Consider the following 17,843-nt stretch of genomic DNA (forward strand, 5'->3'; position numbering starts at 1 on the left):
GTGGCACACAGGGGCAGGACACAGCTGCACTCTGCCTGCAGCAGCCCCTCCCCAGGGATGTTTGGGGGGCAGGAGAGCAGCACTGGAGCCCCTGGGCTGGATGGGGGCCACGCTGCAGGCGAGCACTCAACCAGGTATTTTAAAGCTGGTTTAAATTAGTCATAGGGAAATGGAGCTGAGAGCTGCCAAGCGAGGCTCTGCACATCAGCTGCTCAGAGATATTCATCAACTTTCCTTTCCTCCACAAACTGGGCTGCTCAGGGCCAGGAGAACCAGACATCACTGGTGGAATTTGTGTTGACACCTCAGAATGGATTTGCAGGTTCCTAACAGCCCTCCCTGCTCGGGACAAGGGGCAAAAAAAAAAAAAAAATCTGCAGGGAGCATTTAAACAACATCAAAATCTTCTCCCACCCAGCTCAGAGCACCACTGTGGCCAAGGTGTAATAGGTGGGGACACGGTGACAAACCTCAATCGCCAGCTGGCACAGGGCTGGCACACTCCTTGCCAGCCCAGCACAGTGACAAACCTCAATCCCCAGCTGGGGACACTTCTTGCCATCCCAGCACGGTGACAAACCTCAATCCCCAGCTGGGGACACTTCTTGCCAGCCCAGCCCGGTGAGCTGGGGGGCAGAGGATGTCACTGGTGTCCCCTTTCCCGGGTGTGTGAGTGACACTAGGTGGCACCGCGAGGAAGGGAAAGGCACCGCGACATTACCGAGCCACCAGGAACAGGACACAGCTGACAGCCAGGTAGGCGAGCAGCATGAAGAGCCACACTCCGGGGGAAAAGGGATCCAGGAAGGAGAAGTAGCCGGGTCTGCGGCCCTGGGGAGAAAAAAAAAAAAAAAAACAACAAAATAAAGGAGGAGTTGGAGCTGGGTTGGGTTTGGAGAGGTGAAAATTTCAGAGTTCTGGAAGGGAATGAGGGAATGTACCTGGGGTGGTGGAACAGCAGGGAAATGGAGAAAGGGGAGAAAGGGGAGAAATGGGGCAAAGGGGGTCAGTAGGAGAAAGGGGATAAATGAGAGAAGGGGAATAAATGAGAGGAAGGGGAATTAAAAGGGGAAAGGGGATAAATGGGAGAAAGGGGGTAAATGGGAAAAATGGCATAAATGGGCAAAGGGAGTCAATAGGAGAAAGGGGATAAATGGGAGAAGGGGAAAAAAAAACAGGAAAAGGGGGGGAAACAGGAGAAGGAGTATAAATGGAAGAAGGAGGATAAATGGGAGAAAGGGGATAAATGGGAGAAAGGGAAATAAAAAGGGGAAAGGGGATATATGGGCAAAGCGGGTCAATAGGAGAAAGGGGACAAATGGAAGAAGGGGGAAAAAACAGGAAAAGGGGCAAAAACAGGAGAAGGAGGATAAATGGAAGAAGAAGGATAAATGGGAGAAAGAGGAATAAAAAGGGGAAGGGAATAAATGGGAGAAAGAGGGTAAATTGGAGAAAGGGGGAAAAACAGGAGAAGGGGGATAAATGGGAGAAAGGGGAATAAAAAGGGGAAGGGGGATAAATGGGGCAAAGAGAATAAATGGAAGAAGGGGGATAAACAGGACAACTGGGATAAGTGGGGCAAAGGGCATCAACAGGAGAAAGGGAAATAAATGGGAGAAGGGGGATAAATGGGAGAAAGAGGAATAAAAAAGAGAAGGGGGAATGAAAAGGTGAAGGGAATAAACCAGACTTTTGAACAGCCTTGCAGGGTAAACAAGGGACAGCACCCAACAAATGACAGAGTCCTGCAGCATCTCCCACTGCATTCATCCCCTAAATCTGTTTTTCTCCCCATTTTTATTCCCCCAGGCAAAGAGAGAGGCGAATTGAGAGAAAAATGAGGAATCAAAGCATTCCCTGGCAGGGTCTGCTGCACCCTCACCCCTGATTGGGGTCCCCCCATCCTTGCCCACCCCACACTTAATGGGCAGAAATGGCTCCACCTGAGCTCACAGGGTGGGGAAGATATTTGTGAAGCAAAAGGAATAAAAATAGATGTTTTCAAAACTTAAAACTTTTCTCTCTCTCTCTCTCTGGCCTTGAAATTTTTCTTCTTTTGCAAAACCCCAATAAAATGATTATTTTATCTCAGGGAGCAGGGTATTTTTATCTCCAGGATGCGTCAGAATTTCCTGTTTTTTTTCTTCAGCAATCTACCTTTCCTTGGAAAAAAAAAATCTTCATTGCTAGGAAAAGCAGGTTGATTTTCTCCCAGAGCATTTTAAACTTTCACAAGGATTCTGCCACCACCAGAAAATTGTCAAACATCACAAAATTTCTGCAAAGGGGGAGATAAAATTTTTGGAGAAGTCTCTCAAATGCCAAACACCTCCCATTTGAAGTGAATTTCTCCTGTCACCACCAGCTCCTCTGGCAGGGAAGAGCAGCTCAAGCACATCCAAGTTACCACAGGGACAAGGGACACAATCCCCTGGCTCACAGAATTCTGGATTTTCTGTCCCAAACCACAAATTCAGTCCTGGCCTCCCTAAAACAGCTCCACAGCTTCCCCAAGCACCTGTAACTGGGAAGCTTCCCACGAGTCAGAGCTTTGCAAAGGAATTTTTGGTGGTTTTTTTCCTTTCCCCAGACTTAAACTAGCATTTAAAATTCCATTTCTATGCAAACCTCGCTGTTTTACTACTGAATGTTATGCAAAACCTGAATTTCACAAGGTCTCAGCAGTTCTCCTGGAGATCTGAGCTGTTGCTAGAAAAGGCAACAGTTGTTTGCACAAAAATCTTCCTCTGCTAAAAATATCCAGGAGCCTGTGAAATCCTCAGCTCCAGTGACCATCTGGGAACCTGTGAAGTGTCAGGAACCTTCCCCAGCAAACCCTGCATGAAGGAAAAACCCAGCACAGCACAACAACCTATGCCTGCATCCTTCAGCACAAGATTTTGGGATCTGCCCGTGCCGGGGGGGGTGGAACTCGAGGGTCTTTGAGGTCCTTTTCAAGCCAAACCATCCTGGGATGAGAATTTTTAGAGAACTTGGCTTGTGAAGGCTTTTAGCAAATGGATGAGTGGTCCAGAATCCATTCTCAGATTAACTTTAAGGCAATTCCCAAGGAAAGGTTCAGATTCTCAGATTAATTTTAAGCCAATTCCCAAGTAAAATTCAGGTTCTCCTGGGTTTAATTCAAGTCTCTCTTTGAGGCAATGTCTCTCTCCTGTTCCAGGTTATCTCCTGTAAAAGGTGAGGTACAAACAGTGCAAGACACCACATTCTTTGTGCTTTTTCCCAATTTTTTGGTCACTTGCTGCTGTGTTCTGGTTTTCCCAAGCCAGGGACATTCAGAGCCACAGAAACTGGAGGAAGCTGCACCCCCAGCACCCAAGGGACCCCAATTTCAAAGAGAATCCTTTGCTGGGGCTCCTCTCCCTAACCCAGGGAGGGCAGAGCACCTCCCTGCCCTTCCCTGTGCCCTTCCCATGATCCCAGCCAGAGGATCCACACCCAAGGGTGCCCAAGGGTGACACTGCCCAGGGGTGGCACTGCCCAAGGGTGACACTGCCCAGGGGTGACACTGCCCAAGGGTGACACTGCCCAAGGGTGACACTGCCCAAGGGTGTCACTGCCCAAAGGTGACACTGCCCAAGGGTGACACTGCCCAGGGGTGACACTGCCCAAGGTGTCACTGCCCAAGGGTGTCACTGCCCAAAGGTGGCACTGCCCAAAGGTGGCACTGCCCAAGGTGTCACTACCCAAGGGTGTCACTGCCCAAGGGTGTCACTGCCCAAGGGTGTCACTGCCCAATGATGGCACTGCCCAAGGGTGACACTGCCCAAGGGTGACACTGCCCAAGGGTGGCACTGCCCAAGGGTGTCACTGCCCAAAGGTGCCACTGCCTTTCCCTGTGCCACTGCCCAAGGGTGTCATTGCCCAAAGGTGGCACTGCCCAAAGGTGCCACTGCCCAAGGGTGTCACTATTCAAGGGTGGCCCTGCCCAAGCTCTCCCCTTCATGGCTCTCCTGGATGCCCCTCACACCTTGGTTTCCTTCTTCCTCAGCAGCTGACCTGGCTCAGTCACTGGTGGTTCCTGCAGCTGTTTGCACACTCAGGGATGAAATGAGGCCGTGGGGACACAGCAGGGTGTGAAGGGCACAGGCTGCTGAGCAAACTGCACCTCCTGGAGCTCCTGCCCTGCCTGCAATGATCCCCCTGGCACCCAGAGCTGGCAGGGAACTCTCAGGGCCTGGCAGAGCCTTGGCTGAGCCTCCCCCTGCGAGATGACAAAGTGACAAAGTTCCTTTCTGCAATTAAGGCCTTGATGTCTTCTTTATATTTCTGGGGCAGTTTGTCAATAAATTACTCTCATTAAGGAGATTGCATTGGAAGCTTTGAATCTCCAGCTTGGCAATGAATCTCTCCTGTGACTTTACAGTTGTAGTAGTTCTGGTTCTTTTCAGCTCCAGTCATTTCCAGGCTGCTGGGACATATTCTTTTCATTCACAGTTGTGGGTAAGAATAAAGATATTCTGTTCCCACGGAGGGCACAAACTCTCTCTTATCTGTCTGTTTTGAAGATGGGAATGACAATATCTGGAGTCTGTCAGATATTTTTAGGCAGTCCCAATAGAGCTTTGTTAATTGGAAGAGCTATTTTTCCTGGAATAGATATGTTCAAAATGTCCAATAATTGATGAAGGCCTCGTGCAAATCCTCAGATGGAAGTGGGAGAGATTAATTTACCCTCCTCCTAAGTTGTTCTTGGAAATCTTCATTTTTTCAGCCAGTGAGCAGCAGTTTCCTGGGAAGATTCTGGTGACTGAAGAGCTTGGACAAGGGGGACATTTGGGAAGGAGAGGACAGCCCTGGATTTGTTGTTTGCAGCACTCCCTGCCCTGCACAAAGTCAGCCCCATCCATGTCATTCCTCACAAGTTTTCCCTGAAAAAGGAGGGCAGAGAACTCTCTTCTGCCTCTAGGAGTCAGAGGGAAAGCAAGCAAACCCAGCCTGGAGAGGCAGAAATGTTGATGTAAAAGAGCCAGGGCACATCCCAGGATAACCACATCTGCTCCACATCCCTCCTTTTCCTCTGCTCTCAACAATAACCCCACGCTGGCTGCTCTCAATCTTGAGCCTCATTTGGAGTCACCACATGGTTCAGAAGCAGCAAATGCATTCCATGGTCCTGGGGCCAGCAGCTGCTCCCACCCTGCTCTGGTGGGGAGGGATTCCTGCAGGCAGAGCTGTCAGGAGGGGGCTCAGCCCCTCTCAAGCTGGAATCAAGGAGCTTTTCCATCCCTCCTTCCCATTTTGTGTCCTCTGCAGCAATCAAGTCGAGACACCTTAAGCCTCAGCTCACTTGGTCTGAACTCAGCTATTGCTGTGCCCTTTCCCAACCTCCATTTCCTCATTTTGAAGGCAAGGACTTTCAGGGCTGAGGAATCAGAATCATCTTCAGTCCCTCGCTCCCTGCCACAGAGGCAGGATGTGAGCCAAGATGTGTAGGACACAAATCATCCTGATTTATCCCTCTGTGCAAAAATTACCCTGGGTACCTGATTCCAGCCCCCTGCCAAAACCAGGGAGTGCTCAGGGCTCCTCATCCACCTCCTGCCATCCCCACATTCCAGAATGGGCACCTAATAAAATAATAAAACCAACCAAGCCTTTTCTCTCAGCAGCCTGTGAGTCAGGGAGCCTGTTAGAGCTCCCGTGTCAGAAATCCAGCCTTGATTGTATCACAAGCACTGAAATTGAGAAAAATGACAGCCCTGGTTAAAGCTGCCATATTTGGTTATGTGTGATAAGAGGCACAGGCTCTGTGGTGCCTGGGTTGGCGGCGTGGGGAGGAGAAAGGGGTGAGAAATCACTTGCCACTGGAGCTACATGGAAATTAAAATAAAATGTCATCGCATTCAGAGGAGCCCAGGGCGTGGAGACAACTCCTCAGTGAGGAAGAGGCTCATTTGTGGTTATTTATTAGGCTCCATCTCATCTGAGCCGTGATTAACAGACGTCAGCTGCAATTTTTGACATTGCAGAGGTGGTTTTTGGGGTGGGGAGAAGAAGGCTGTGGGGCTGCTCTGCAAGCCACATCCTTAAAGGAAAACCAGAACTGCCTGGTTTAACAAACATTTACCAGTTGGAGAAGTTGAATTGCCACACAGCTCTCATGCACCCTCCTCAAGCTGAGCAAGAAAGGTTTGGAGGAAGAGGTGCCAAGGGTTGGACAGGGAAGGAGAGAGCTCTGAGCTTCCCTGTGGGATCCCCCCTTTCCTCACATCCCCAGAGCAGCCAACTGGGGCTCACTGTGGGGTGACCCAACCTGGGAAATGTCTCTGCAACCTGCCTGGGTGCAGCTCCTCTGGATCCCAACTGGATCCTCCAAAGAGCAGCTGAAGGGGGAGAATTCCCAGCCCCTCTGGGTCTGTAATTATGGATGGCTCTGTAATTATGGATCCTGCTCAGTTTGGTGAGTGCCCCAAAGGCAGGCTGGGCTGTGCTCCTCTGGTGCAGCAGATGCTCCCTGCCCTGAGCAACTTCCACCCTGAGCACAAGTGCCAGAGAATCCTGCAGAGCTCCTGAGGCTGCAGCAAATGCAGACCCTGAGCACAGCCTGCACCAGCACTGCTGCCTTCCTCTGCAGGCAGGATTGCTGCCCAGGGAATTGCTGCTCAGGGAATTGCTGCCCAGGGAATTGCTGCCCAGGGAATTGCTGAAGATTTGGGTGTGCAAATCTGAGAAAATTTCCACTATCCCAGGTTGCTCAGAGCTCCATCCAACCTGGCCTTGGATGCTTCCAGGGATGGGGCAGCCACAGTTTCTCTGGGAAGTCAATTCCAGGGCCTCCCCACCCTCACAGGGAAGAATTCCTTCCTAATATAACACAGTATTTAATCACCAAATCTGATTTTATTCCTAGGAGACACTGGTAGAACAAGGTTGATGTGAAAACCCAGCCATGGGGGGAAAGGGACAATTCCATTTGACTTCCAGGAACTGCAAGAATCAACCTGGTTTTTAATTTATTTTTTTTTTCTGTGTGTGTGTGATCAGTTAAATCATCGATCCTAAATTCTGCACGTACCAGAGGAAGCAGAATTTTAACTAGATTTTAATTACTTGTTTGCTCTTGGCAGGAGCCACTCAGCACAGAGATAGATGCGTGAATTTGTTTCTGTTCATCCCCAACACTGCATCCTTAACAGGGTGGAGAGGGGGCTGGGAGAGGCAGCTTGGATGGTTTTTTTTTTCTTTTGGCTGCTATTGTTGGGCTGACAGAAACCAAGGCACTGTCACTCACATCACACTCCACTCTGTGCAGAGAGCCTTTCCAAAAGGCAGGCTGGGGAGAAGGAGGCTGCAAAATGAGCTTGCCTCCTGTGGCACCAGGAATTTGGGGGAGATCTGGCCTCTCCTGAGCTTCAGGGAGAAGGTAGAACAATCCAGGATACAAACCAAAGAGGATTTATGGGAATTTAAGACAAGTTTGGTTAAACAAAGACACAACATTAATCCCTTGGGAATATTCCCAGTTGTTCTGACACAGAAAAAAAAAAATTGCCCCACTCCTGGAAGTGTTCAAGGCCAGGTTGGACAGGGCTGGGAGCAGCCTGGGATAGGGAAGGTGTCCCTGCCATGGTCTGAGGTCCTTTCAACCCAAACCATTCCAGGATTCTGTGACTCCACAGCTGTGCTGAGAGCACCCCCTGAGACTGAGGAGCTTTCTTTGGGCTGCAGGGGCACCCACAGATACCCAGTCTCAGCATTAAATCAACTGCATGGTGACTCCAAGCCCAGTTTCTACAACTGGGCCAAATTCTGCATGGGGCCACCCGCAGCACACCTCAAAGCTCTAAAGTTCAGCCCTCACCCAGCCAAAAATCTCATCATGTGCCCTGGGAGGATGGTGGAGAGAAGCCAAAGGGCTGGGGGATTGAATAGGAATGGAATTCACCAGTCCTGACACACAGCAGAGAGAGAAAAGCAGGAAATAAAGGTCGAGCACATTTGCGTTTAAATAAGAAACCAAAATATTTTTATGAGTCGTTCATTATTCTCCTCTAACCAGTCAGGTTTGCATGCAAATAATGGAAGGACATAAATGGCTCTAAAATCAGGCTCTTACCATGTGCACTCTGTAGAGAATGCTAATTCCCAGAGTCATGAAGGGCTTGGAGAAATCAATCACCTTCTCGCGCTCCGCCGTGATGGTCAGCCCCGCCACGGCCAGGTCAGCTTTCTGGGGAGGAGGGACAGTGGCAAAGGTCACAATCCTGCAAAGCACAAACCTGGGGCCACCCAGGACACTGCTCCTGCAGGGGGATAGCCCACCTTTTGGAAACAGCACGAGTTTTGCATCCTCTGGTTCTCACTCCTCTGCCTGGGTGGGTTTTACACAAACTCACCCCGATGTTCAGCTCACCCTGTGCTCTGGAGCACTCTCCCCATTTTTCCTTCCCTTTCTCAAATTTTCCTTCCCTTTCTCCATTTTCTTCTTCCCTTTCCCCATTTTCCCTTCCCTTTCCCCATTTTTAATTCCCTTTCCCCATTTTTCTTTCCCTTTCCCCACTTTCTTCCTTTCTCAAATTTTCCTTCCTTTTTTCCCATTTTTCTTCTTTTCCCATTTTCTTCTTCCCTTTCCCCATTTTCTTCTTCCCTTTCCCCACTTTCTTCCTCCCTTTCCCCACTTTCTTACTCCCTTTCCCCATTCTTCCTTTCTCAAATTTTCCTTCCTTTTCCCCATTTTTCTTCTTTTCCTCATTTTCTTCTTCCCTTTCCCCATTTTTTCCTTCCTTTTTCCCATTTTTCCTTCCCTTTCCTCTTTCTTTCCCCATTTTCCTCCCCTTTCCACATTTTCCCTCTTTTTCTCCATTTTTCCTTCCCTTTCCTCTTTCTCTTTCCCCATTTTCCTTCCCTTTAGGCTGGAGCAGCTCCTTCCCCCAAGTGCTCACAGCCCAATTGCCATTTTTATTCATGTAATGCATTAAAAGCTGGAGCCATAAACCAATAAATATTATATTAATCTATAGAAAATACAACCTGCCCATTCCCTGTTGAACACAGCTGTCCCTTCTGGTACAAACAAACACCAAAGCAGCATCCTCACCCCTGAGCCATGGAGTTCACAAACCTGCCAAACCTCCAGAACTGCAGATCAGTCTCCAAATAAAAAGAAAAATAAAATTCACAGGACTGGCATTAAAGTTTGCAGATCGACTTGCAAAGCAAATGAGATTAGGGGGAGAAAAAAATAAAAATAACTTCTTCCCATGTTAATACCCTTGTAATATAGATAAGGGATTTGAATTTTAAATATTATTTTTATTACTTTAGCTCTTTTAATGTCTGTAATTGCTTTCCGTAAAAATGAAACCTCCACTCCCTTATCCATTTGTTTCTCTGCTTTGCAGGAAGATGATTATGCATGTGGAAAAAGAGAAGATGAGGGAGACAGAAAAGCTGTTTGTACATTTTGTCCCTAAATTTGACAAGGTCTGTGCAGATGCCAAGGCACCACCAGACCTGATGGGAGTCCTGGGAGAGGTTGGGGCTGTAAGAGGGAAGAGCAGCTCTGCTGGAACCAGGAGAGGGGAAGGAAAGGGAAGGTGACCCAGGAAGGGGTCACAGGGAAGGTGACACTGATTTACCAAAATATGAGTATTGGTCTAGTATCCATACTCAGCTGTGAGGACAAAAGACTCTCTAACAATTTAAAGTTACAAAGTGAATGTTTATTCAGTGCTGGGCAGCAGTGTGGGGCAACCCCCAATACACACTGTGAAATTCCAGGTGGTCACAGAGTCTGTTTATTGACAAAAGGTTCAAACAAATTCATATTCATAACACCAGCCCCTCCCATCCCTGCTTCCCATGGTAATTAGCTGGAATGGCAATTAAGCAGCATGGTTGGCTTCTTGAATTAAGTCTGGGCTCGTTTTTGTGGGGAGGGGTCTCAAAAGGAGGAAGTAAGGTGAGTCTTCCTCACCCTGACCTTTTCTATCAATGACAATACAAATGGCTTTTGGGGCAGCTCCAGTTTTGCAAAGAATGAGTTTCTGGTTGCAATTGTTTGTGTTCTTTGGACCTATCTACCAGTTTCATCCTTTCCCATTGCAAGCACAGCTGAACGAACATAAATTGACAGGAATCAATTATTTAAGTTTCAGGTAACTATCTCAAACCCAGCTTCTTTTAACTTTTAACTAAAATCCTAATTTCTTTAAGATTAGAGTTTCAACACTTCCCAGGCCATGCTTGGACATGCTCATTGGAGGTTTTTGCAATTTCCAAGCAGCTCTTACAGATTCCTAAGAGGTTCAAGGATGAATGATGAGCTGAGAACTTCTGCACAGGCAGACATTTACCCACAGGCTTTTTAAAAGACACCAATAATCCCAACGTGGTGTGCGAGCGGTTTGCTGTGCAAACAGCAGCAGATTACTAAAATGGGATCAGTTCATCTCTGGAACGTGGCATGTGGAGAATTTTATCTACAAGGAAAGCCTCGAGCTTCCTAAACCTCTCTTGTCTCTGCTTAAAAGGTTTGTAGGTGTCATTGTCCTGGGGAGAGTTCTCCCAGCAAAGCTCTGATGGAATTCTTCTCCCAGTTCTCCAACTAAACACAGTTCCACCAGACTAAAGATGCCATGCAATAAGGGTTTCATATCACAGTTTTCAGGAAATTTCCATCCCTATCCAGGGGCAAATAGAAAGGTGCTGATGAAAGGAGCAGCAGCATCCCCAGGTTTGTCCAGCTTTGGGGAGAAACAACACCTTGGTTGTTCTCTGATCATCTTGGGGCTGCGGAATCACCAGCAGCATCTGGAAATGCTCTTCCCTACACAAAATACCGTGCAAATCCATCCCCCTCCCTCTGCCCACAGAGCAGAGACACAGCACAGCCTTCCCTGGGCACTCAGCTTTTGTGCCCAGCTCCCTTCTCTCATCTCCAGAGTGTTCTGCCGCTCCATCCGAGTTATTTCCTTCTGCTCATTCCCTGCTAACTTTTCAGGACTTTTGCCACCTCAGAGGTGCAGAATTTTCTGCAGCAGAGCTCCAGTTCCTCATCACTCTTTCCCTCTTCTCTCTGCAGGTTCAGTCATGCAAGTTAAGAGCTGATCTCTGATAGCAGGAAACTTTGATCTGGGAATGGCATGCAAAGAATTCTCTGCCTGAATTTCATCCATTTCATGCTTTCAACTGCTTCCTGACAAAACTCCTTGTGATTCACTGAGCTCAGTGGAGCTACAGAGAAGTTCTGCAAACCTGTGTTCTCTCCAGCCTCCCCCACCTGAGCACAGCTAGGTGTTGGGATTTTATGGCTAAGGGATGCTCTAGGGGAGGAGAAATGGATTTTGGCTTGTGCAGCTGTCCACATCTGGGCTCTGGGGAGAGAGAGAGAGACAGGAGGCAAAGGATGGGGGGAAGAGGGGCTGGTTTTCATCCTGCCAGCACAGTTACAGCTATAAATGTCTCCATGAAATAGGCTTAGAAAAAGACCTGGAGCTTTTTGGGAGTGGAGACAGCCAATTCTCCTGACAAAACACCGCCTAAACAAGGCCAGACCCTCGCTAGGTGAGAGAAAACCCAGGTGGGCTGGTGTGTGAGACAAAAGCTGCCACCAGCAGCACCTACCTGGCATTCCGGTGGGCTCTGCCTGCATCAGGGCTCTGGAAGGACATTAAACACGGGGGCTGAGCCGGGCTCCCGGGGAGGAACAACAATGAAGCATCCTTCAGGAGCAAATTGCAGGGACTGCCAGTCCAGAGGCGGCATCCGCCCCCTCTGACAGGGCTCAGCTCGGTGCTAATGGTGATGAATGGGCCCTGACGTCAGCCCCAGCCCCAGAGGATCCCAGCCAAGCCTCCCACGGCATGGGATGGCAGAAAAGAGCAGGAGAACAGCCCAGCTCCAGCCCCACAGACACCCCCAGCCCTGCACCTGGACGCAGCAGGGAGAAGGTGCCATGGAGCCAGGGCAGGGCTGGGGCTGTGCAAACACCTGAAAACACATCAGGACAGCTCTGGGAGCACAGGGCTGGCATCTTCTCCAGGAGCAGGAGTGCTTGTGAAACTCTAATCTTAAAGAAATTAGGATTTTAGTTAAAAGTTAGAAAAAAAACTAAGCTTGAGATAGTTACCTGGAACTTCAATAATTGATTCCTGTCAATTTATGTTTGCTGAGCTGTGCTTGCAATGGGAAAGGATGAAACTGGTAGGTAGGTCCAAAGAACATGAACAATTGCAACCAGAAACTCATTCTTTGCAAAACTGGAGCTGCCCCCAAAGCCATTTGTATTGTCATTGATAGAAAAGGTCAGGGTGAGGAAGACTCACCTTACTTCCTCCTTTTGAGACCCCCTCCCCACAAAAACGAGCCCAGACTTAATTCAAGAAGCCAACCACGCTGCTTAATTGCCATTCCAGCTAATTACCATGGGAAGCAGGGGTGGGAGGGGCTGGTGTTATGAATATGAATTTGTTTGAACCTTTTGTCAATAAACAAACTCTGTGACCACCTGGAATTTCACAGTGTGTATTGGGGGTTACCCCACACTGCTGCCCAGGGCTGAATAAACACTCACTTTGTAACTTTAAATTGTTAGAGAGTCTTTTGTCTGTCACAGTTGGGTATGGGTATTAGACCAATACTCATATTTTGGTAAATCACTTGCTTGAGCAGCTCCTTGGATGCCACATCCCCTGAGTTCCTGTGACAGCAGCGTTGTCACCAGCACTGCCCACGGAGCCCTGACAGCACAAACAGGGGCAGAAAATCCTTTGCTACACTGTCCCATGCTCAAAAAGCCTCTCAGAAAGGTGAGACAGCTGTTCCAGCTTCAGGAGCCGCCACTGGGGCTGTCCCAGTGCTAGCCCAAGCAGCTGGAGCTGACCCTGCTCTGCACCGTGATCCCCAGAGCTTCTCTGCTGTTCCTGATGCTCAGGTGCCTATTCCTGCATCTAAAGGCAGCAGGGTCACTCCAAACAGGTGTTTGGGGTTGTTCTAAGGACAAGTGGGAGTTCTGCCATATCAGAAGTGACAGCCTGAGCACGCTGGAGGCTCAGCTCTGCCTGCAAGGACGGTCAGGCTGGGGTGACAGCACTCGGTGCAGGTGCCAGCCTGGGGTCTGCCCTCGCCCATCTCTCCTCACCTGGCCCCTCTCTGTGGCTGGGAGGACAAAGCCTGTGCCAGGTGTTCACCCTGCCTGTGGCAAAGCCAGCTGAGGTGAAGCTGCAAGAATGGGGAGCCAGAGCACTCTGAGCCCAGCCCAGCTCACAGCACCCTGTGTCTGATTTCCCAGCAGTGTTTTGCAGAGCCCTCTGCCCGTCCCCTCGCTGTGTTTGCACAGTCACCCACAGCCCCTCTCCTCCCAGCCTCTCCTGGAGCCCCCCTTGTCACAGCTGCCACCAGCACAGCCTGCAAACACCCTGCCCCTGCCTCCCTTCACCCACACACAGCTCCTCTCTCCAAGAGGAGAGCAGGACTCTGCCAGTTCTGCACCCTTCTCCCTCCTTTCCCCTTCCTGCCATTCCCAGCTTTGGAGCAGCTGAAGGGAAAGCAGCACCTGGCCACCAGCAAAGAAAACCAGCACCCCAAAGCTTTCAAGGGTTTCCTGTTCTTGGTGTTCCTGCTCCTGATGGACAATTTAAGAGCTTTGATCACCACTGATGCTGGCCACATTCCAGCCAGGCATGGTGGGACAAGGGCTGAGGCTGTCATGGTGCTGTGAAAATACATCCCTTGGTTTGTACCACACCAGAGAATTCATTTCAGCTCCAGGATGTGCTGGGCAGAGAGAGAAGGGGAAGAGCAGACACATCAGGGGCTGTGAGGCAGAACTGCACTGCAGGCAAGGAGCAGGATGTAATTCTTCCAGCCCAAAAGCCCTTTAAGTGTCTGATGCCAGAAAGGAGGAGATGGGAAGATTTGCTGCTCTCCCTTGTTTGTTTGTCTGTGGCACAGCCAGGAAAGCTGACAGGGAGAGTGGCTTTACTGCCAGGAGTGAGCAGGGTGCTCAATCTCCCTGCCCTGCACGCTCAGAGGGACAAATTAGCCCAGGCTGGTCTGGGTTTGTGACATCTTTCACTACAGAATGGGTGTGAGGGACTCTTCATCACCTGGAGGGACTGGACAAGGGGGAGAGGCATTGAAATGAGAGATATTGGGAAGGAATTCTTCCCTGAGAGGGTGGATGGAATTCCCAGAGGAGCTGGGGCTGCCCCATCCCTGGGAATGTCCAAGGCCAGGCTGGATGAGGCTTTGAGCACCCTGGGGTAGTGGAAGGTGTAAAGGGGGTTGAAACTAAATCACCATTCTGTGATTTTGAGTGCTCCCAAGCCAAACCTCCATCACAGGATTCCCAAACCACCCCAGTCCCCCTCTTCCTCACCTCCCAGCCTGTCTGGTGAGCAGGTCAGTAAGACCTGTACAGGTGAATTTGGGTCAGCAACAGATTTATATTTGTACAGCATCCTGCTCCATCATATCAGGGTGCACAATTAGCTGTAATGGAATCCCCAGAGCTCAAGGATAAATCAATAGCTGGTTAATTTAGAAGCAATAAAATGAAACATTTTCTCCCAAATAGCCTGGAGTTGCTCAGAGGAGATTCCGTGCCACAGAGGGATTACAGGGGAGGCATTGCATGGAGCTGGATAATTCTGTGACCTTTTGGTCCTGCACATTAAGTCAGTGTGAGTCAAACCTTATTTTCTGATGGCTGATCAGGATCAAGGGGGAATTATTTTCCTACAATGATATTGTGCTGGACAGAGGCAGAGCTGTCATTTTTGGGAAGGATTTGGGACTTTTGTGAGATCCCTATTTGTCCTAAAGGGGATAAATCCACTGAAAGAGGAATGTGTGACCCCAACACAGGATCTGCTGGATCCCATGGGACAGGGGCAGACAAGGGACTGGAATCAAAGACAAACTCCCCTGGGGACTGTCAAGGATGGACAAAAACCCCTTGGGCAGTGAAATGCCCTCAAAAAACAACATCCCAGGCAGCCCTGAATAAACACAGCACCCAGCACACACAGCTCTGCCCTGGCTGACCTGAGCCCAGTCCCTGGGATTGATCAAAAACTTGCTGAAACCATTAGACAAACTCTCAGGGATATAGGGAGGACAAGAGACAAAGCTGTTCTCTTCCCCAAATTGTGACCCAGCCTCACAGGCTCTGACAGCTCTGCCCTGCAGAAGCAGAAGTTAAAAAAATTCCTCCTAAATAAGGCTCAAGCTGCAGAAGAAACAAACAGTTTCTATGTGAAGATGAAGTTAAAACACTCATCAGTGGAGAAAAACAAGCCTCCAGAAGGTCCCATTTAATGAAGAGGCACTGCCAAGGTTAGCAGGCCAAAAGTTTGATGGCTGTTCCCTTCCTTTGATCAGCTGCTGCTCTCAGCTCCTTCCCTCTTGCCTCCCCAAAGGAATGTTGCAGGAGTGTAATTGTGTGTGTGTGTACACACACAGAGACACAAAGATGGATAAAAACGATGCCAATAGCCTGGAGCATTTGCAAACAGCCTCACAGAAGCTCTTTGGAAAGAGCAGATGGAGGTGGGATCTCAGCTGGCATCGAGAGCTGCTCAGGGAAGGGTGACCCAGGAGACAGGGAGAGCTCAGGGGAGTCTCCAGTCTGTTCAGTGCCCTGTCTGTGACCCTCAGAAAACCACAAAGCCTCCCTCAGAGTTGTCCCAGCTGACCTTGAACTCTCAGCTGAAACTCCTGAAGTGGGAAGAGCATCCCCCTTCACCATGTGGGGAAGAAGCAGAAGGTGCCAGTGGACATTTCTAGAGATTATTGGCTCATTAAAGACCACAGAATCATGGAAAACACCTCCAAAATCGTCAAACCACACTTTTAACCCAATTCCACTGTGCCCAATAAACCACAGAGTGAAGTGATGCTCATTTCCCTGGGAGGAAAGATCTGGCAGGAGCCTCAGATCCCTGCCTGGAGCACAGGGGATGGATTTGGACCCTGCTCTGCTCTGCAGAAGGCAAATGACTCAGGGTCTCCTCTCCCACAATGGGGGGATTATCACCAATCCACGTCACCATGGATTTGTCACCAGCTGGGAAAGTGGCACTGAGCTCTCCTGGACACGTCAGTAATGACAAGGCAGGGATCAGAGAGGAAGTATTGGCTTAAACAGCATCAATCCCACCCTTAGCTGTGGCTAAGCCTATTTTCCTGAGGATCTCAGAGCAATTTGTGAGCTCTATTTAAGCTTCAAGAAGCCTGGGAAGGACCACAGAGGGAAACAAAGAACAGGGAGGAGGGTCCAGGCTGGCTTAGCCCAGGTGTATACACAGAATTATTGTCAAAGCCAGCAAAATAATTCAGTTTTCAGCTTTGCTGCTGGGCAGCAGCTCCACAGAGCAGAGCAGTGAAAAGATCTCGTGCCGTGCACTTCAAGGAAATTGGAAATGTTCTTCTCCAAAAACAATACTGAGGTAACTAAATCTGCCAAAACTTTTCTGGGTAGAAATGTGATTCTTATTTGCTTTCATCCCAGTGTGGTTTTGTAAATTTTTTCAGCTTCTACCAAGCTCTACGTTTTCCTACTGCAAGTTTTTGTTAATTTTTCTGCTAGGAAAAAAAAATAAAAATCTATTCTGTAATGAGTTTTTACATGAGATCCCAGAGTCCAAACTTCCTTTCCAACCAAGTGAGCAGCCCTGAGAGCATCCCTATTCTTGCTCTGCCTTCCTCCCAAGGAACACATTTCCCACTGTGGGAACCCAGCACATCCCTCTGGGTGCCCTGGATGGTTCCAGACCCAGGCAGGGGGCTCAGGAGCTTTGGCACACTGCCCAGAACCCCTGTGCCTTTGATTTTAACCCTGGGAAAAATTACCACCCTTACATGAAGAATTACAAGTCACAAAAAATAAGTAGAGTATAAGTTAGATTATTACAAGGTGAAAAAGTAGGTTTTTAAGATTGTTTATAATAAGGTAATGGGGTCAAGCTGGAGGAATCTGGGCGTGCTCTGTCCTTCTTTCTCCTTCTTCCTGCATCCATCTTCTGGGTGATGTTGGCACTTTTAGATTGGTTTAGAGCAGAACCAGACTGTACAATGTAAGTGATAGTATTGGAAGATAATTGTAAATAATGTTGATGTTGTTTGTAGTATAAAAAGATAATGCCAGCCCAGGGCTGGGCAGGGCAGGGAAAGAACTTTGAGATGAGATAAAATAAATAACTCTGGAAACAACAGAAGAGTCTCCTGACTCTCTCTCCAGTGCTGGGCTGGGACACAGAGACTCTAAAACACACCCAGGTGTCAGCTCAGGCTCCAGAGACACCACTGAGCACATCCCACCACATTCAGAGCAAATCCTCTGCTCCGAGCCTCCCGAACAGACCAAACCCCCCTCCCTCCTCATCACCACAAACCCCACCAGGGCAGTCCCAAAGAGCAGCTCAGCACTCACCCGAGCTATCAGCTCCCCAACCATCCCTGTCCAGGTGCCGTTGGCCTCGGGCACGCCGTACACTCCGTCCCCCACCAGGTGGATTTTGTAGTTGAAGCGCAGGATCTCGGCCAGCTCCTTCAGCATGTCCACGCAGAACCCCTCGTAGCGGTCGTTGCCTTCCAGCTCCTGGTGGTTCCACTTCAGCATTAAGTAAGGGTTTTCCTGCAGTGAAACTGGGCAGCTGTCATTCCCATCTTAGCCAGCACGGAGGGCAGGGACAGAGGATCACAGGGAGAAACTTTATAAAAAAAAATTTAATTCCTGTGGAGAGGTTTGCAGCTGAGAGGGTCAATGAATAGGGGTGAGGGGAATGCTGGATTTGTCTTTATAAACAAGCTGTGGGTCTGCTGGTGGATAAAACCAGCACTGAGAGATAGAAAAAACCATGGGATTGATTGCACTG

The 17,843-nt window shown here is 49.1% G+C and overlaps 1 protein-coding gene across 1 annotated transcript in view; it reads right to left on the reverse strand.

Annotated features, from left to right (window-relative positions):
• Positions 1-17,843, reverse strand: part of GRIK4 (glutamate ionotropic receptor kainate type subunit 4) — a 183,714-nt gene that overhangs the window by 10,707 nt on the left and 155,164 nt on the right. Inside the window, exons 12-14 of the mRNA XM_033081660.2 lie at positions 17,399-17,602; positions 8,081-8,194; positions 722-831 (exon numbers count right to left, since the gene is read on the reverse strand). Of these exons, the coding sequence (XP_032937551.1) occupies positions 722-831; positions 8,081-8,194; positions 17,399-17,602 (428 nt within the window). The remainder of the gene's footprint in view (positions 1-721; positions 832-8,080; positions 8,195-17,398; positions 17,603-17,843) is intronic.

This window comes from Catharus ustulatus, chromosome 28 (assembly GCF_009819885.2).
Source record: "Catharus ustulatus isolate bCatUst1 chromosome 28, bCatUst1.pri.v2, whole genome shotgun sequence".
Classification (NCBI taxonomy): domain Eukaryota; kingdom Metazoa; phylum Chordata; class Aves; order Passeriformes; family Turdidae; genus Catharus; species Catharus ustulatus.